Here is a 20,817-nt window from a genome sequence, read left to right as displayed (position 1 = left end):
GAAGGAAGGAAGGAAGGAAGGAAGGAAGGAAGGAAGGAAGGAAGAAAACAGTTATAAATACAGTGACTAATAGCCTAAGATCCCAAAGTCAGACTGACTGGGTTTGAGTCTCAGTTTTGCTCTTGGACAAATTTAGTTAACCTCAGTCTTAAATTCCTCATCATATATAATGGGAATTACAGTATTACCTACCTCACATAGTTGTTCCTAAATTTATTTACTTACAAGATATTATATAGTAAGGAAAGTGTTTAGCAAAATAGCTCACATTAATGTTCAATAACATATTGACAACAATTCTTAGGATTGGATTCAATTTTTAATTAGAATAAAAACAGAATTATCTCCCCTGTCTGAAACAACAACCAAAAAACAAGTATAGGAAAGCATGTGTGTGTTCAAAGGTCATGAGGAGCATTAGTCTTTATGTCTTAAAAGGATTCTATTTAGAAAAGTTAAGGGCACCTGAGTGGCTCAGTCAGTAGAGCATGCAACTCTTGATCTCGGGGTTGTAAATTCAAGCCCCGTGTTGGGTGTAGAGACTACTTAAAAATAAAATCTTTAAAAAAAAAGAAAAAGAAAAGAAAACTTAAGAATTGTATTAATTGGGGCGCCTGGGTGGCTCAGTCAGTTAAGCGTCTGACTTCGGCTCAGGTCATGATCTCATGGCTCGTGAGTTCGACCCCCACATCGGGCTCTGTGCTGACAGCTCAGAGCCTGGAGCCTGTTTCAGATTCTGTGTCTCCCTCTCTCTCTCTGACCCTCCCCCGTTCATCTTCTGTCTCTCTCTGTCTCAAAAGTAAATAAACGTTAAAAAAAAAATTAAAAAAAAAAAAAGAATTGTATTAATTAGAAGAAACATGATACACTCCCATCACTGCAAAAAGATACAAAGGACATCTATGTTTTATGGTTAAAGAAGTAGAAAATACTGTTGGGAGTAAGATTTAGGTAAAAATAACATAAAATACTAATACTACCAAGCTGAATGTAAACAACAACCAGAATTGTAGAGGCTGCTTTTAGTTAACAGGCTTGAGCAACAGAAACTTGAGCAAGGCTTTAGGGCCCCAGGTAACTACGGACACAGAACTGATGCAAAAAGGCTCATTAAGCCATACACCCTAACCAACCAACGGGCTACTTACAACCAGGCACAGTTCTTAAGATTACCAAAAAAGGGAAAATTCCATATGTCCCTGTATTCCCTCATTCCACCCTGTAACTATAGCCCCTCACCACTCCCTCGTGGCAGACAGTTTTTCCTTTGCTGTCCTGACCGCTGCTCCCTTACAGTGTAGTCAACGAACTTTTACCTCTTTTGTTTTGCCTTTGGTGAATTCTTTCACCGCCGGTACCTCTGGCCCTCATCCAACCCCATCCAATTGGAACATTCCACAAAAACAATAATTTAGGAATGGAAATCATCCTGATGAACACAAAAACACAAAAATAAAACCACCTGGCCCCTCCTGACTGCACAGTGCAGACTTTTATCCATAAACTCAGAACTACTACAGGAGGAATGACCAAAGAACTAAAACCCTCAATGATAACTAAATACTGAATTTAAGAGAAATAGAACATAAGCTTTTCAGAATAAAAACGTCAGTTACAACTAATCTCCAGTCAAAATAAAAATTCACAAAGGGGTATGGCAATATTAGCCATTTTCCCAGTATAATGGTAGAATTCTTCTAAGGAGGATGTATTTTAAGAGGGACTTCTAATTAGCTATATCCTGGAGGGGTTAACTAGCCATGTAATCTGAACACTAAAGGATTAACTTGGGCATAACAAGGGTATAACAAGTTATCTCTATCTTCCAGTGTCAAGAAGGATTAGATTTACTCTGGATCACTCCAAAGAATAGGACTAGGAACAAGGAGAAGTTACACAGGTAAGCCAGGATCAAAAATGAGGAAGAACTTTAATAATTAGAGATACCAATAATGAAACAGACTGCCTCTCAAAATAGCTCATGGAGAGCTACAGAGCCATCTGTCACAGATAATTTAGATAAGAGTCTCCTAAAAGAATCAAGTGGGGCCAGATGATCTTTTGAGTCTTTTAGAACCCAAGAGTCTGTGAGGTACCAAGACACCTTCCTAATAAAATGCAAATTCTACCTGAATCCTGCTATTATTTCCAGATACAGAGCTCAATGTACTTAAGTATCATAATTCCATATAATGATCGCATAGCCAGGACCAAGAAATAATATGTTCAGGTTAAATCTACTAGCTCAATTTTTCAATTTCTGTCTAGAAAACCAAGAGAAATGGTAACACCCTAATTCTGACATATTTTACACGATCAAATTTCCTTCCTAAAAAGGCTCTGTAGATTTTTAAACCCTCTATATACATTTCCACCTGAGGAAAGTATTTTCCTTGGTAGGAGGGAAAAAAAATCAAGAGAATCTCAACATCTGCTCTTATTAACTTAGCATAAATGAGTAAACAAGAAGTATTTTAAGAACTGCAAAAACAACTAAAATGAGGGACTAATTCCATTTACTCATTAAACTCATCTGCTTAAGAAAGTAGAGAGTATGATAGGAGGGAAATGTGTAATATGCTTACTGATCAATTTTGTGTTTCAAAGTTCCAAAACTTTAACAGGTTGGTACTTAGCTATTTGTTAAATCTCTCACAAATCAAAGGAAAATTATATACTGCTAAATCAGGTGTAGGAGAGAGTAATATTGGCAGTGAAAGGTTCTGTTCAGCATTTGAAATACTCTGCTTCTGCTTTAAGGAAAGACAGTAAGACTAAGTTTTAGTTTGCTTCTAAGGCTCTAGGAGCTACTATGGTTCTTGTAAATCTGAATATATGTGATTATTTCTCTCCAAACCACCCAACCAATACCACAATGCTATCAACAGACATTTACAGCTCTTAGCCAGGAGTAGCAGCCAACAGTTATTCTAAATGGTGCCCATAGGTAAGACACATGTAAGAGAAGAGAACACTTCATTCCATGTATCAATCATTTCACAAGGATTCTAGTTAATAGTAGGAGGCAAAAGTACACATTATTAAAATATAATACAGGGAATAAAACATTTTATCAAAAACCTTAACAAAGCACAGCAGCATTCTCTACCTCAAATTGAGATTAAAACTCAATCTCTGGCCACCTATAAAGGTAAAATCTGTAAATGTTAAGATCAACAATACAGATAATACAAACAACAACAATACTTGCCTGAATGTCTACTCCATGCCTGACACCATGCTGAAAGTGTTTAACATTTTACAAAGCTAACACATTACAAAGCCTAGCTTTTTTTTCAGTAAACCACACTATTTTATATAGTTAAAATAACTTATGCAGAAGAGAGCTCAAAACACTTCATATGTTAATATATACAAAAAACTTAAAAAGTTATGTTTGAAAATAATTGTATTCTATCAGTCTAATCCACCATCATTTGAAAGATACACTATTTTGTGTGAATCGTTATATAATACAGAATCTTACACTAGTCTTTGTCTCTGATTCCTAGGGGAGATTCTAAAGCCTTGGAATTTCCTGAATAATAGAAGTGTCTTGTCATTCATGAGCCCCTGGCATCACCTCTAACAGATGAGATGACTCAAGATGGGGGCTGGTCACGGTAAAGACCAACCAAGTGAAGAAAAGGTTGGGGTTTGGAGCCAGCCTGACTATGGGGAAGGAAGAGAGGGCTAGAGACTGAATGCCAAGCATGTGGTCAATGAATCAATCAAGCCTACCCAAGAAATGCCAATATAATCTGTACCGAAGTTCCATGGACCTTCCTGGTGGGTGAACACACTCATGTACTGAGAGGGTGACACGGGGAGAGGGCATGGAAGTTCTACATTCATGACCCACTCAGACCTCACCCTATGTATCGCCTCATTTGGTTAGTCTTAATTTGTATCCTTTAGACTAAAACTAATCATAAGTACAGTTCTTGAGTCTGAGTCATTCTAGTGAATTAGTGAACCTAAAAGGATCATGGGAACCCCCAAATTTGTATCCAACCTGGTCAGAAGTGTAGCTAGAATCTGAAGGGCAGTCTTGTTGGGGACCATGCCCTTTAACTTGTGTAGTCTGTGAAAAGTCTGGGTAGTTAGTATCAGAATTGTATTTCAGAAAACCAGATGGTATTGCAATAACCATTAAGAAACAAAAAACAAACTGCCAATTAAACCACAACCCATCAACAACCATAAAATACAAGCTGATTTCAGAAGTACTAAGATGTAAAAAACAGGGGTGGCTGGGTGGCTCGGTTGAGCGTCTGACTTCAACTCCGGTCATGATCTCGCGGTTAGTGAGTTCAAGCCTGGCATCGGTCTCGCTGCTGTCACAACAAAGCCCACTTCAGATCCTCTGCCCCACTCTCTCTCTGCCCCTCCCCCGCTTGCACTCTTTCTCTTGAAAATAAACATTAAAGAAACATGTAAAAACAAAATTAACAAAAACAAACTTTTTACTTAGTGTATAATACATTATTTTTAAGTTTTAAAATAGCACAGAAATATGAAGCACAAAACAAAATTATTCTCTTTTTCCTTCCTCAATGGTAATCAGTTCAGTATGCATCCTAAAACAGGATTGTTCACTCTACTTTTATAACATCAAAATATGGTAAAGATTTTAGTGACCTGCATGAAGTCACTCAGCAAGTCAATGACAGAAAGGTAATCAGAATGCAGTATCCCAAAACCCAAGGGTATTTTCTGTTATAAACACCTTACTGCCTCCAAGCTTATCTTAAGAGATAGTCTATCAAACACAGAAATCTTACTCATTTTGATGACTAAGAATAAAAGTAAATATATGACCATGAGCCAAGGGGCACTTCACTTTGTCACGTATGATGTCTTGTTACAACTTTTCAGGCAGAAGGCAATGATTACACTAAACTTCACTAGTGAGTCAGTTATCACTTAAACAGTTCAATTGAAAAAAGACAAACCAGGGCGCCTGGGTGGCTCAGCTGGTTGAGTGTCCAACTCTTGATTTTGGCAGCTCAGGTCATGATCTCACTGTTTGTGGGATCTCCACGTCGGATTCCACACTGTCAGCATGGGATTCTCTCTCTCCCCCTCCATCTGACCCTCCCCAAATCATGTGTGCTCTCTCAAAACAAACAAACAAACAAATAAATAAGGGCACCTGGGTGGTTCAGTCAGTCAAGCTCCTAATCTCAGCTCAGGTTATAATCTCGCAGTTCGTGGGTGCAAGCCCCACATTGGGCTCAGCGTTGATGGTACAGAGGCTGCTTGGGATTCTGACTCTCCTCTCTGCCCCTCTCCTGCCTTGCGCACATGTGCATTCTCTCTCTCAAAATAAATAAACTTTAAAAAAATAAATTAATAAATAATTTTTTTAAAAGACAAACCAAACATTATAATGTAATAGAGAGCAATGGACTGGGACACCAGGTGGTGGTGGGAATGTGCTATCAACTGACCCTCTCCAGGCCTCTGTTTCACATTTATGAAACAAAGAGAAATGGTCTCGGTTATTCCCACTGGCAAGTTACTGGCCTTTTGGGCAAGGCCATTTTTTGGTGTACAAGTCTATCCCACACATCAAGGACATTAAGCCTCTCTGGCCCTTGCCCCCTACATGCTGGTAACTCTCTCTATTGGATGTGACAACCAGCAAACCCTGCCCCAATGGAAAGGGCATGGGGTCATTAAGTTTGGAAAACTGTGTTTCCCTAGTAGATGATCCCTTTCAGTTTCCTTAAAGTACTACAATTCTATAAATAAATAATCCTCAGTCTCACTGAAGTGACAAGTCCATGACTGAAAAAGAGTACGGAAAGAAAAAGTCATGGGTGACTTAGAAAAAACATGAGGTAATTTTCGTCCCAGTAATCCCATTTCTAGCACGGAGCCCAGGGAGAGCAACAATATAGCGATTCATGAGCTAAGATTCAGTCATCACAACACCACTTTGAAGAGTTGAGTGATTTGAAACAACCCAAATAGGTAACACTGCGGACTTACTGGGTGCCAGACATCAAGGTAAGCACTTTACTTCTTCACACTCCAAGTGAAGCACATCTCTTAGGAGCTTCATGCAGAATCTCAGGCCCCACCCAACCTTCTGAATCAGAATCTTTATTTTAGGATATGTGCTGCTGAAGCGAGCACTAGAATCTGTATTTTAACAAGCTCCCCGCCGTGAACATTAGACTTTAAAAAGCACTACTTTGCAAGTATTAATTCACTTGATCTTTATAACGTGTAATTTTCATCATGACCACTCTATAGTGTAAATATAATCATTCTCCATTTTATACATTAGTAAACTAAGGCATAGAGCATTATATAACTTGCATAGTGACGGTCAGAGCCAGGATTTGAACGCACACACTCCTGTTCTAGAATCAAAACTCTAAATCATTATTGCCTGTTATTACTCAATTTTTAAACAAGTTATAGTATTTCCAGAAAATGGAATCTTCTGTAGCAATTAAAACTGATGTCTAAGGAATTTTTAATGACACAGGAAATTAACTGAAGAATGCAGTAAACAAAACTGAATATATGGTATGGGCCCAAATAAATAATTTTTAAAAATTACGCACACATTTACTTTGAAAAAGACCTGAAGAAAAATGTTGGTGTGGGAAGTCAAAATACGGGACCTGGTGTCAGAATGCTGGAGTTCAAATTCCAGCTCCTCTTATTAGCTCAGTTATGTAGAGGCGGCTTTTAGGCAACAGTCTTAAGCACTGGAAACCTGAGCAAGGTAAAAGGGCCCACAGGAACCACCGCACTGGACTCCAACAGGCTCATTAAGCCATAGGCTCTAACCGACCAACGGGCTACTTACAACCAGGCAGTTATTAAGATTACCAAAAAAGGGAAAATTCCATTTGTCCCTGTATTCCCTCATTCCACCCTATAACTATAGCCCCTCACCATCACCTCATGTCAGGCCATCTCTCCTTTGCTGTTCTGCCCTCTGCTACCTTACATTGAGTCTAGAAACTTCTCTCCCTTGCTCTGCTTTGGGTGAATTCTTTCACCGCATGCACAGCTGGCCTCCATTCAAATGGAGCAGCCCACATTTGGAGAACCCCCATCTGACTGAAATACTCCACAAGTGATCTTAGGTGAGATTCTTAACCTTAAGCCTCATTTTCCCAAATGAATATAACATTTACCTCACAAGATCATTGTGAAAATTAAATGAGGTAATCTACAAAAAGCATAAGCATTGAATATTATTATTTCTCTTTATACTTTTTCATTTTCCTAAATTTCTACAATGACTGTGTTACACCAGTCAATAGCAAAAATAAAAAAAAATAAAAATAATGCCTTAGATTGTCAACTATCTTACAGGCTATTACAAAGAAAGTACCTATTTGTGTGATTAGATAACACAAGACTGAATTCAAGCAATTAACAGTTGAATAAGAGATCTAAAAAAAATCTTTAAGTAAGTATGCTTATATAGTAAAACTGAGTAAGGGACGCTGCACCAGTTCCCCTCCAGGAGGGACTGGGTGAAGAACGAAGTCCACCACCTACTTTGAATGACTGAGGCATTCCAACTGCCTGGCAGTACCTGACTTTGAACAGGTTCTAGAACCTCCGGCAAAGCCTCACTCTTCCTCATCTGAAAGAAAGGATGCTACTTCCCTTGGAGTTACTGTGAGGATTTAATGAGAATAGGAGCGTTAAGCACTAAGCACAGTGACTGGCAAAACAAGCAGTCAATGTTAGCAAAAATCCACCATCATCACCACCATCATCATTCTCTGGCTGAATTAAACTTTTCGAGCTCCTACTCCAGGAATTGAAATATATTCATTCTTTTCAAATGGCAATTCAATGGTGTTTTCATTATTTTCTAATCAATTAGATCTACGAAGAGCTATTTCATTACAAAATTATCAAGGCCACAGGGCTTAAAAAAAAAAAAAGACAAACTTTCCATTTTAAGTAGTTTAGATTCACAAATTATTTCACATTTGGATTCTTAACTACACAGCTAGTAGCAGCAAGCCAATTCAGAGTTTCTCCACTTTTCTGTAGCTCTGCACACATACACATTAGTATACAAATGAGTAAGTCTTATGCTTAAATACATGAACTCCATCAATCACTACCAGCTATAATGTAGGTCAAGGCTTTGCACCTGATATAATTAGATCGGAATCGGTGTTAAGATTTAGAAAAGCCTAAGGATCACCCAGTCTGATCCTTACGTTTTGCAAATGGATTTAGGAAATTTAGTTAACTGGTGAACAAGGAAAACATTCAAATGCTAATCTACTTTTTCAGGAATTAGTCCAAACCCTAAAAGAAGCACAGAGTAAACTTCAGTTTAGACTTTTTAAGTGACATCAATTTTTAGCTCAACTAAAGGTGTTACTATTATTACCACATGTTGAGGAGTAAGTGGGAGCTTCCTTTCTCACTTTCACGAGCCACTCACTCTAAATCTACAGCTCTAACTTCTGTTTCAAGACATTTGTTACAGGGAGGGAGGAGAGAAGGAGAATGGTCAGGCATTTAAGCTTTTATTTGATGTCTAAGTCAAAGAAGCAGTCATTTGTTTTTTTTAATTGAAGCAAAGAGTTCATAAACACAGTATAAGACTACTATGAGAATACTTTTTCACATTTATATAAAAAATTCTAAAGAACACAAATGGCATTTGAATCTATAAAAATATGCTCAACTTCACTCATTAAGATAAATGAAAATTAAAATGACAAAATAACAAAATTCCTACCAGATTTGCAAAAATCTAAGTCATTAGGCTTGAAAACAGATTTGTCCTTGGAATGCTGACTTTATGATTCTCTAATTTAAAAACTGTTGACAATCAGGTCTATTCACAAGCAAGTATGTACTCACATGCTTGAGTATGTATTTATATTTACATATAAAATTTAATCCTAACATGATCTGGAGAAAGGGGAAAATAGGCATATTTTTATATTATTTGTCAAAGTTTAACTTCTATGAAGAGATATCTGACAATATATATCAAAATTATAAATGCAAAGGGGCACCTGGGTGGCTCAGTCAGTTAAGCATCCGACCCTTGATCTCAATCTCAGGGTCATGAGTTCAAGCCCTGCATTGGGTTCTGTGCTGGGCACAAAGTCTACATACAAAAAAGCAAAACAAAAAAACAGTAAATGCATATATCCTTTGGCCCAGCAATTCCACTTCCAGGAGTTTATCATACAGATTACCTCCACATGGGAGAAATATCATAGGTAAAAGAATATTTACTGCAACACTGCTTGTAGAAGTAAAAAGTAGTAACTATCTGAATGTCCATTAATAGGAGACTGGCTGGGGCACCTTTGTGGCTCAGTTGGTAGAGTATGCCACTCTTGATCTCAGGGTGGTGAGTTCAAGCCCCACGTTGGGTGTGAAGACTACTTAAAATTAAAAAAAAAAAAAAAAAAAAAAGATTGGCTAAAATGATGGTAGACTCATAAAATGGACTATTATACACCCATTAAATAAATGTAAATTATATAAATATTAATACAGAAAGATCTATAAGAGATTTCCAGTCAGTAGTGTGCTGGATATAGCACCATCAGTTTTAAAATTTATATACAGGGGTGCCTGGCTGGCTCAGTCGGTAGAGCATGCAACTCTTGATCTAAGAGGTATGAATTCGAGCCCGATGTTGGGTGTAGAGATTACTTAAAATTTTTAAAAAAAATAATTATAAAATAAAATTTATACAGAGAGACACATATTTATGCATGAGCATATATACTTCTCTATTTCTTTCTACACATTTCAATTTCATTCTATTTACATTTATTATTTTTTTAAATAACTTTAAAATATTTATTTTTTATTTAGATATCTGATCCATGGTGTAATCCAAATGAAGTAACCATCACATTTTCCTTCCCTGATTGCATTCCAAGGACAAATCTTATTTCAAGCCTAGTGACCCCACAATCAACATCAGTTCTAAACACAATGAAAATCCTAGAGCCCACTTCCCATCACAAAGAGTAATGACTTACATCAGAGTGGTAAAACTCAGACCATACCTGACTAGGTCCCCATGAAGCTGTAGATACAGACTTTCCCTTCCCTCTCCAGCACAGATTTCCGACGCGGGGGTCTCCACTGTACACAGGACGAGATGTAAGTCAGAGGAGGCAGATGCGGTTGTAGAGGCAGTGGTCGTGTCTGCTCCATAAAGGTAAACACAACCTCTCTTCACATCTTCTCTCAGCCAGTCTCTTTCTCGAGAACCAAACCTACTTCTCCTATTCAAACAAGTTCTGCTCCCATTGCGTTTCATATTTCTCTAAAAAACATCAAGAGAAAGAAATCATTAGCTATAATGTCTGGCTGAGTTAGACACATTCAGTCTTCACCCCACCCTTCCACTCTACATTCACCAAACACCTCTCTTGGGGCCTTCCACATCCACCATGCCCATTCCTAAGCTGGAAAATGGTTTTCTCTCCTGCTAGCTGTTCAGGACTCTGTCCATTAGTTTCTCTGACCCTTTCTTTTTCTTATGTTTTCAGAAAAATGTCAAGAATTATCTGTGCACCTATTACCCACCTTTCATAAAATTTAACATTTTGTCATATTTATTTCAGATCCTTATTCTAAAGAACATACATACAACATATTCTTACATACACTGCTGAAGCTACCTGATACCCCATCAATTCCATTTCCTTCCCTCTCTCCGCAGAAACACTCTACTGTATTTGGTATTCACCATTCCATGCATTTTTCTGTCTGCCATATATGTATGTATCTATAAATGAAATTTTATTTTACATGATTTAGAACTGTAAATGCTAACATACTTATGTTTTACCCTGCCATTTTTGCGGGGGGGGGGGGGGGGGAGGTGTCAATATTGGTCATGCTAATACACCCAGCTCATTCATTTGAATATATCCCATTATATGAATACATTGCAATATATCCATTCTCCTGTTGATGGCATTTAGTTTGTTTCTAATTTCTCACTGTTATAAACAATCCTGCATTAGATGTTTTTGGACATGTCTCTATAATGCAAATTGAGAGCTTCTCTAGGGTCCTGACCCTCTGCCTCACATCCTAAATAAGTATAGAATACTGTACAAATGGTTTTTATATTCTAATCATGTTCCCAAAAAAATTACTGTTGCATTTGATAATTTAGGTATGTGAAATTCACACACATTGTGGTTACCTCAAAGCAAAAACAACTGCTACAGCAATAATATGACAAGGCTCTAAAGATCAGTATTTACCTATTCTTTTTTATGATGGGCCATTTCTATTCCTTTTAATATAAAGGCATTTCCACTAACGCTTACACTGCCATACCTCTCTAGTGTCAGTCTCCATTACCTGTTACTGTTTCAGTCATATCCAGCTACCTATAACTCCCAAACATCTCACGATTCCTTAATTGTGTGACTTGTCTGAAAGGTCCTTCACCTTGTCCCTCTGATGAGATAGGCTTGAAAACTCTACTCATTTGTCACCCTGTGTTCTCTACGGAGCCTTCTATTTTCCCATCCCCATTCTCTCTGCATACCTAAAATTAGCGACTCTACTCTCTCCATAGCAGAACCTCTTCACCTTGAATATGCATCTATTACTATGGGGATCACAATGGGTTTTAATAATGTATTTGATATTTCTTCCTCCCTTCTATACTGAGAATCTATTACGGTGCCTTAATACCTGAGTGGCAAACTGATGCATTCAGAACTTAACTGACATCACAGAAAAGTATTGCCAGTCTATACTTTAGCCCAATTTGCTCTGGCAAGAAGTTGAATAAGCTTGGGGCGGAGGGGGGAACATCTCCTTTTTTACAGAGAACTAAAATCTTTTTGCCAACCAAAAAGTAAATAAAACACTTTTGTTACTATTCCTCATTGGAAATCAGAAATACCTATAAATAAAGCAAATATTATTTTTGTAATTACCAAGATTAAATATTTGAGGACAAATGTGGCACCTAAGGTTCAATTTCTAAAGCTGATAAAGGATGGGCACTTGAATGGCTCAGTCGGTTAAGCGATGGACTCTCAATTTCAGCTCAGGTCATGATCTCAAGGTTCATGAGAATGAGCCCCATGTCAGGCTCCGTGCTGACAGCACACAGCCTGCTTGGGATTCTCTACCTCCCTTTCCCTCACCAACACGTGTGTAAGCGTTCTCTCTCTCCTTCAATCAATCAACAAACAAACAAACAAACAAATAAATAAATGGAAGGAGAAGCAAAAAGGTATTCCCAGGGAGGAAGAAAGAAAAATATGAGAATTTCTTCATTGTTCAAGGATGACAAGTAAATCAACTGTTTTACAGATATTAAGGATTTGAATATAGCTATTTAAGACCATGAGGATTATTACTGATTCTAACTTTAGATAAGTAGGATAAACCCCTGCTACAAGTGGGAACTAGGTCTCTCTCTTCTCAACAAGAGCATTTTCTCAAAGCTGAACATCTCAGAATTAACAAAGGGCTTTCAAGTACTTATTTTACAAAGACAAAGGCCATCATACTTGTATCACCAAGTAATTTTAACCACTGATTAATTCCAAATATTCCTTATTTTTTAGTCTCTGGGAAAGATTAACAACTGGTCCATCTAAAAACAGCATTCTAGGGGCGCCTGGGTGGCTCAGTCGGTTAAGCGTCCGACTTCGGCTCAGGTCACAATCTCGCGGTCCGCGAGTTCGAGCCCCGCGTCGGGCTCTGGTTTGATGGCTCAGAGCCTGGAGCTTGCTTCCGATTCTGTGTCTCCCTCTCTCTCTGCCCCTCCCCCGTTCATGCTGTGTCTCTCTCTGTCTCAAAAATAAATAAACGTTAAAAAAAAAAAATTAAAAAAAAAAACAAAAAACCAGCATTCTAGGGGGCACCTGGGTGGCTCAGTCGGTTGGGCATCCGACTTCAGCTAGGGTCACGATCTCGCGGACCGTGAGTTCGAGCTCCTCGTCGCGCTCTGGGCTGATGGCTCAGAGCCTGGGGCCTGCTTCTGGTTCTTTGTCTCCCTCTCTCTCTGCCCCTCCCCCGTTCATGCTCTGTCTCTCTCTGTCTCAAAAATAAATAAACGTTAAAAAAAATTTTTTTTTAAATAAAAAACTAAAATGAAAACAGCATTCTAGGGGCATCTGGGTGGCTCAGTCGGTTAAGCATCCCACTTTGGCTCAGGTGATGATCTCACAGTCCATGAGTTCAGGCTCTGTGCTGACAGTTCAGAGCCCAGAGCCTGCTTTGGATTCTGTGTCTCCCTCTCTCTCTCTGCCCCTCCCCCCGCAAAATAAAATACAAACATTAAAACAAATCAAGGTGATTTAAAAAAAAAAAATAGTATTCTATATGGTACAGTAACATCTTTACAAGGAAGCTCTGTGTTCTGCACCAAGTGGAGAGAAATTTAGCTCACTGGAGAGAGCAAGTGGATACTATTCCACACAACCACCAAAAAGCTTCTTTTAAAAACACTTTTTAAGGTCAAATAAGGCCCAATGATCTCATCAATCTTAAAAAAGTCAAGAGAAACCCCAGGAAGTTATTATTTTAGTTCATCCATGATTTTTCTTCTGTGAGGATTTTTAGACATTTTTAAATGTTTATATATTTGTATCAAGACTATAAATTCCTGGCAGCTCCTTTTGCCCAGGGGTCATGTCCCTGTGCTTTAATAAAAACACCTTTTTGTACCAAAAAAAAAAAAAAAAAAAAAAAAAAAAAGACTACATTCTTTAAGAACTTTACTGAACACATGTGTTGTTGGTCAAAGAATGTGTCTCCTACATATATGACATATTACACCCTATAAACTGCTGAATTAGAACTTGAGTAGATATCATTCTCTTAAACCTGCTCAATGGGCATTTAAAAGGCCTAGATACCAAACAAGCATAGCCTTCTAGCAACAAATCTAGATGGACTGTTCAGCTGTTATTAGCTATTGCTGAATTACCTGTGCTTTCTTCTCCACTGTGTAAAGCATCAGATAACTGCTGAAGGCCAGTACTGTCCTCTGACACATTTTCAGCTTTTAGAATCACTTTTCCACTGAAATTGCTAGATTAAGAACATTCTATTGCTTTCCTGATTCTTAAATAAAAACTGTTGACAAACTTTTCTAAAAGGAAACAGAACTATAATTACCTCTCACATCAAACAAGTATAAAAGAGCACATTTAAGATTTAAATGTATTTCTAGAAAGCACAAGTCTTTTTTTTTTTTTTTAAATTTTTTTTCAACGTTTTTTTTAATTTATTTTTGGGACAGAGAGAGACAGAGCATGAACAGGGGAGGGGCAGAGAGAGAGGGAGACGCAGAATCTGAAACAGGCTCCAGGCTCCGAGCCATGAGCCCAGAGCCTGACGCGGGGCTCGAACTCACGGACTGTGAGATCGTGACCTGGCTGAAGTCGGACGCTTAACCGACTGCGCCACCCAGGCGCCCCTAGAAAGCACAAGTCTTTAGAATAAGCCATGAATTAAGTACCTACTTTAAGCTTTTAACTCTCTAAAAAGGAAAATAACCTATGAGGGCTGTAATCAGTTCAAAGGTGATAAAATATTAAATGCCCACATACAATTAGCTCTAATATATGCATGGTAAAAACAAGAGTCTGGTCAGGTAACTCTCCCTATGCACTGAGTTCTATTAGAATGTGAAATTCTGTAAGGTAGGAGATATACTCCCTGGTTCAAAACTTTAAAACAATATAGCCTCATCTCCAGGAATATATATGTTAAGGAATATTTTGGAAAGGGTGGGATGAGATAAGGATAGGAAGAATATTTCAGTTCATTAAACTCATTTTGGTATTCACGGATTTTTAAGAACCACATACACACATTATTTGGATAAAAACTTGAAGCTAGTTCTGACAAAAACGGATCTCATGGCACTCACTGTCCAGTTCTAACTTCTTATCTTGTACAGTCTGAGTAAAACAATAATCCCAAAGTTGTAGGAAACATCTGGAAAATGATGCTTCAAAGGTACTCCCAATAATCTTACGAGTATTACCAATTACCAGTATCATATTTATATTCCAACAGCAGTAAACAGGTACATTCTAATTAGCAATTTGCTAAATAAATCTGGGAGAAGAGTTTTGAATCAAACTTTCCAATATCCCATACAGACGGACCTAGATCTAACCTGGCTAAATTATACTAGCTTAGCTATACTAGCCTTTTTTATGAAGATCTATATTAGACAATAATGATGCTCACAATTAGGTATTAAGTATAATAAAGGCATTACAAAAAAAAGAATAATAAGCCTTTTCCAAAGGTTCTTTAGAGAAGAACAGGTAGGAGACTATGACTTTCTTCTACCTATAGATTCTTGTCCAGTTTCACTTGACACAAAATTCAACTACTCAGCTACTTCAAGAAACTTCTGTATGCAGAACACACAGCACCTATTCACCATTGATGATCCCATTAATTTGCAAGGATTATTTAAAATGTTGACCGTATGCAATAAAGCAAGAGATGCAAGAGCATTAGACACTGTCAGCCTCCCACCAACTCAGTACTATAATCAAAATCAATTTCTGGAATCTTTCTAATGGTCCCCAGACTGGAACCCCAGGGAACCAGTGGTAAAGAGGATCACTTCCTGGAAGTGCAGGAAGGTAGGACCCTTGAATCAAGAGCCTCCTTTCTCAATTCCTCCCCTCTCATAATTCACTCCCTCCCCATCAAAAAGTTGCTATAAAAAAAGCCAAGGTTGTTTATCTTCTAGGCCAGAGGGCATTACCTATCTCTCAGACCTGCCATTTCCTGATAAGCCAGGGCAGAACTTTTCTTCATTCACAATTTACACTTGGTGACCTTATAGTTTTAAATAAATGTCTAAAAGTAATTATGCCTTAAATGCCTTAAAGTAAATAAATGCCTTAAAGTAATTATACTTAAGACTTAAGGTTAAGTAAGTTAAAATAGTACGTACAAGGTTTATGCAGAAGTAAAGGTAAACTATGAAAAGTTATTTAAGTCACTGCACTAAGACTGGGAGGTAGTAGCAGAAAAGTGTTTCATATTCTACAGAGTTCTATTTTATGTTGTTTCATGGATGGATTCACCAGATACTTTACGTCTATTATTTTTTTCATTGTTCTCACCTTTGTAATGTCCTACAAAAAAAATCTCAATAATACAATGCTCACCCTTAATCCCAATTAACAACTATTAATGCATTTTTAACTTTGTGTATTTTCACTGTTTTGCACAGTATTTTTAAAGACATCAAATCCTCTAAATTTTCTTTTCTCTCCCATCTCGCTGGCAAGTTTTAAATTCTACTGATTTCCTCTTCTAGAACTCTAGAAAGAATTCTATTCCACCTCCAGAAGGACATCTAGCTTATATATTTGACCTACAGAAAAATTTCTCTCCAACTATTTCAGAGGCCAGTAGAAAACTCCATCCAGTTAATTTCCCACAACCCCTCCTTTAAACCATCTTTACTGTTGCCTCCCGACCTTACATCTCTTGTGCATTTAAACTTCTTGTCATCCCCTTCAAGTCTCCACTCTCCGCCTTGCTTGCATCTGCTTTCATTTTCCTCCTACTCCCCTCAATTCCTGCCCCAAAATCCTGCTAGATGCCTGTTGCATAACTGCTCCCCCATCGCCGTCTCCCTGGATTGTTAGCCCCACTCCCAAAACAGGAATGCCCGTTCTGCCAAACCCCTCCTCCCCGCTGCAACGAGACCAGAGATTCCCGGAGATTAAGATCCTCCGGGGATTCTCTCTCCAGGCAGGCAGGTCGAGCGTGTAGGCCTGCGCCTCGGAGCGCGAGCCGGGTCCTAACTTCGGCGGTGAGCCCCGGGGGCAGAGTCAGCCCTCTCCACCCAGCACAGCCCGGAGCACACCGCAGCGCCCGGCCAATCACCGCCGCCATCCTCCCGCTGGGGTGATGTCTTCAGGTGTCCGGGGAGAAAGCCCTGCGTACTTACAGCCCTGCTCTCGGGCCACGGGCGACCGGCCCCCGGCCCCCAGCGAGGCCGAGGGAGGCCGAGGCGGGCCCCCGGGTCCTGAAGGAGCCGGGTGGGCGGCGGCGGCTGGGCGGACGCCTGACCGAAGGCGTGGGCCTGCGAGGCGGGTGGCGCGCGGCCAGGGATGGGCAGTCGAGGGGAGACAGAGGCGACCGAGGCCTCGGCGGGGGCCAGTCGCGGAGGCCTCTGCGGGGTCCGCGGCGCCCCTAGCCAGACTGCGGGGCAGCGGGGCGGCGAAGCGGACTGACGCGGCGCGGGGGTCGCCGCCTGCCTCGGCCACCGCGCGGGGCAGGGGCGGCCTCTCTCCTTCCTTGCTCCCTCCCCAGCACTCCCACCTCACCTTCAGGACCCGGATCCCGCCCGGCCGGCGGCTCGCGGGCGCTTCGGGCGGCTCCGGGGGCTCCAGCGGGCCCGCGGGCCCCGGCTCCACCTCCCCCATCGGCCGCGGAGGCTGCACAGGGACGCCGGGCCAGCGCTACGGCGCGCGAAGCCTCGGCGGCGCGCGCGAGCAGCCCCCTGGCCCCGCCCCCCGCGACCGCGGGCCCCGCCCCGGGCCCCGCCCCTCCCGCAGCCCAGCGGGACCTGCGTAGCTGCGGGCCCCGCGCGGCTACGGCGAGCCGAATCCTGGCTGGCTGGTGGTGCGGAGCCCACGGGTGGGGCCGGGCGCTACCGAAAGGCTGGGCCTGAGTCCCCCGCTGCCCTCTGTTTGGAGGACTGAGGGTTATCCTGCTATCACCGCCTCCGAGGTACCGGCTGGACTAGGGGCTGGTGGGGTCTGCACCTGTCAGTAGGGACCGGACGCTGCCCTCCGCAGAGGGTGGCTGTTGTAACTTACCTCTCCCAGACGTTTCCTCTTTCTGCTTCAAAACTGGCCTGTCACCCTCACATGCGGAGCCACTGAACGGATTGTCGAGAATATTCACCTTAACAAGGCCCTTTCTCTTCCTAAAGATGCTCACGACGTTCTTTAGCAAATTCAACCCAACCTCGCGTACAAAATGTCACTTCCCTGCCTGAAGTCATAATATGGTCTAAGACCATTTTATTATTTGTAAGGCTAATTTAGAAAATCTTTAGAAGTTAATTTATTATTTTAATTCCTGAAGGGACGGTAGTTTTGTGACTAGCCAGTGGGCCAGATTTGGAGTCAGCCTAATTCCAAATCTGAGCTGTGCCTCTTATTACATCTATACCCTTGTGCAGTTTACTTGATTTGAGCTTTTGTTTCTTAGCTGTGAAACAGACATTCATATCTAAGTTATTATCAAGATTTTTAAGGGCTTACATTTTATTCATTCATTCATTTATTTATATTCTCCAGTTAATATACAGTGTAGTCTTGGCTTCAGGAGTAAAACCCAGTGATTCATTTCTTGAGAAAGTGCTTAGTAGGAATTCACAGTAACCATTTATAATTCTGATTTTCCAAATTTAAGACTTACTCAGTTCCTCAGACCTCTCCTCTTAATTCTGCTCTAAATTTTCCTAGGAAACCTTTTAGACTTCTGGATTTTAGGGTTTTCCTCTTACACAGGTGTTAGTGAATCTTCAAGCAACATGTAGGGAATTAAGCAGCAAAATCAGTAACTTCCGGAGGTTTTTTTTTTTCAACTTTTTTTTTTTTTTTTTTTTTGGGACAGAGAGAGACAGAGCATGAACGGGGAGGGGCAGAGAGAGAGGGAGACACAGAATTGGAAACAGGCTCCAGGCTCCGAGCCATCAGCCCAGAGCCTGACGCAGGGCTCGAACTCAGGGACCGCGAGATCGTGACCTGGCTGAAGTCGGACGCTTAACCGACTGCGCCACCCAGGCGCCCCCGGGAGGTTTGAATAATTGGTGAAAAGTTATCTCCCCATTATCCACTGCTCCAACTTGCCTAGCCCAGACTAACTGTATGTCTAAAATATTTTAATTGAGGGGTGCTTGGGTGGCTCAGTTGATTAAGCATCCAACTTCAGCTCAGGTCATGATTTCAGGGTTCGTGAGTTTGAACACACCCCCCCCCCCCACCTCCCTGGGCTCTGTAGTGACAGCTCAAAGCCTGAAGCCTGCTTCAGATTGTGTCTCCCTCTCTCTCTGCCCCTCTGTCCAACCCCCTCCTCAAAAAAATAATAAACACTAAAAAAAAAAAATAAAATATTTTAATTGTAGGCTTAGTACAAGAGTTTTGAGATCTAACAGCATAGTCTGTGCCCCCTTCTCTACTGTGAGATATATATGCATTCGGAGATCTTTTAAATTCTAAGATAAAATTTGACTCTTGTAAAAACTCTCTGTACAAATGATTTATTCTGTAAAAGTTTGGAAACTACTTTCTCCCTTCATATGAGCTACTTTGCATATGCCAAAATTCGATCTCCAGTAATCTTCATTTGTCTTATTTTAATAAATTAAAAATAACTTTGGCAAGTCTGATATAAAGTGAAAAAAGGTCTTAGGTTGACTACCTCCTGGGTCTTCCTTCCACCTTGAAACTACTTTCATGAAAGCTACTCAAAGTAGTTGAATCCTGGGGTGCCTTGGTGGCTCAGTTGGTTAAACACCTGATTCTTGGTTTCGGCTCATGTCATGATCTCATAGTTTCACGGGTTTGAGCCCCACATCAGGCTCCATGCTGATGGTGCAGGGCCTGCTTGGGATTCTCTCTCAACCTCTCCCCTGCTCTCTTCCTCTCAAACTTAAAAAAATTATTTAAAAAAAAAAGTCGTTGAATTCCCATTTCAATGCTTACTGGGTAACATTCCAGCAAGAACACTGGTATGAAGGTTATAGGCACCCATATAGAGAGAGAAGTGAACTTTAACCAAGGGCAGATGGGCAGTGGAAAGACCAAAATGTGGTTCAGAATTAGGATTTCTAAAAGCTTGTTTCTTGAGGTTTTATACATTGCCTTTTCCAGATCTCATGAAAAACTCTTTATTGATTGATCCCTTGAACAAGGGCAAAGGATCCTATCCCAGGATCAGCATTTTGAGTTAATGCTGGGGAACAGCAGTGGTAGATTGCTTTTTGGTTTTTTTTAAATCAATGGAATAAAGGCTAAAGCATCAATTCAGAATACAAGCATATGCTAAAATTTATGTATTTACTATTTTTTCATCAACAACAGTAGTACCCCTTTCATAAGGAAAACAAACAACAACAAAAGAATTTCCAGCCCAGATGTTGCAGGGAATCATTTATGATGCAGCTCTTTAAAGGTCTCCATGTTTTAAGATCCAATTTAGCAGTCAAGCAATTGATTCTCCTTTTTCAAATCATGTACTACCATTAACATTTTATACTGTTTCAAAGGTCACATATTCATGTTCTTCCCCAGTTCAAGGCAATGTGCATTATGTATGCCAAGGGTTATGTAACTATGGTTTCTGGAAATGGTAAACAGCTGAGACTAACCCTAAAAATAAATTCCTCTGGGAATTTCTGTGCAAAAATCCATCTGCCCTCACTGCAGGTTCATCATTACAGAAATCACTGTTTAGATCAAGCCAAGAGACAGACAAGTCATTACTGCTTCCTCTCTGTATGGTTTTATAAGTACATACCTCTCTCTCTTCACCTGGGAAGGACACACACACACACACACACACACACACACACACACACACAAATTTATCCTAGGAGCTTTCCCTAATCCTCACTACAAAATACAAAGTCTGGAGAAGAGAAGTCTGTCAAACTGGTAGAAGAGCCATAAGATCTTACTACATTCACTTATTTATAGCTGGTTCCCACTCCGTTAATGATCATCACAAAGTCATCTTTAGGCCTAAATCTCTTATTTCTAACACAGGTTGAGCAGATTTTCTTTATTTTAGTTCCAA

General features: G+C 40.2%; 1 protein-coding gene and 1 long non-coding RNA gene across 4 annotated transcripts in view; one reads left to right on the top strand and one right to left on the bottom strand.

Annotated features, from left to right (window-relative positions):
- Positions 1 to 17,487, bottom strand: part of PHLPP2 (PH domain and leucine rich repeat protein phosphatase 2) — a 76,126-nt gene extending 58,639 nt beyond the window's left edge. Inside the window, exons 1-2 of one of the 3 annotated variants that reach the window (XM_058708828.1) lie at positions 17,334 to 17,487; positions 10,041 to 10,303 (exon numbers count right to left, since the gene is read on the bottom strand). In XM_058708828.1, the coding sequence (XP_058564811.1) occupies positions 10,041 to 10,303; positions 17,334 to 17,432 (362 nt within the window). In that variant the 5' untranslated portion in view covers positions 17,433 to 17,487. Of the gene's footprint in view, positions 1 to 7,570; positions 7,655 to 10,040; positions 10,304 to 16,478; positions 16,621 to 17,333 lie in introns of those variants that run through there. The other 2 variants (XM_058708829.1, XM_058708830.1) reach the window with 2 other exon arrangements.
- A 129-nt stretch (positions 17,488 to 17,616) lies between these two features.
- LOC131499694 (uncharacterized) lies at positions 17,617 to 19,402 on the top strand. Its single transcript, XR_009256017.1, has 2 exons — positions 17,617 to 18,589; positions 18,817 to 19,402. It is a non-coding gene; the product is annotated as an uncharacterized LOC131499694 (long non-coding RNA).
- The last annotated feature ends 1,415 nt before the right edge of the window (positions 19,403 to 20,817 follow it).

The sequence above is a fragment of the Neofelis nebulosa genome, chromosome 17, assembly GCF_028018385.1.
Source record: "Neofelis nebulosa isolate mNeoNeb1 chromosome 17, mNeoNeb1.pri, whole genome shotgun sequence".
Classification (NCBI taxonomy): Eukaryota; Metazoa; Chordata; class Mammalia; order Carnivora; family Felidae; genus Neofelis; species Neofelis nebulosa.
The sequence above is the reverse complement of the archived record's forward strand: the minus strand, read 5'-3'. Positions and strand labels throughout refer to the sequence as shown.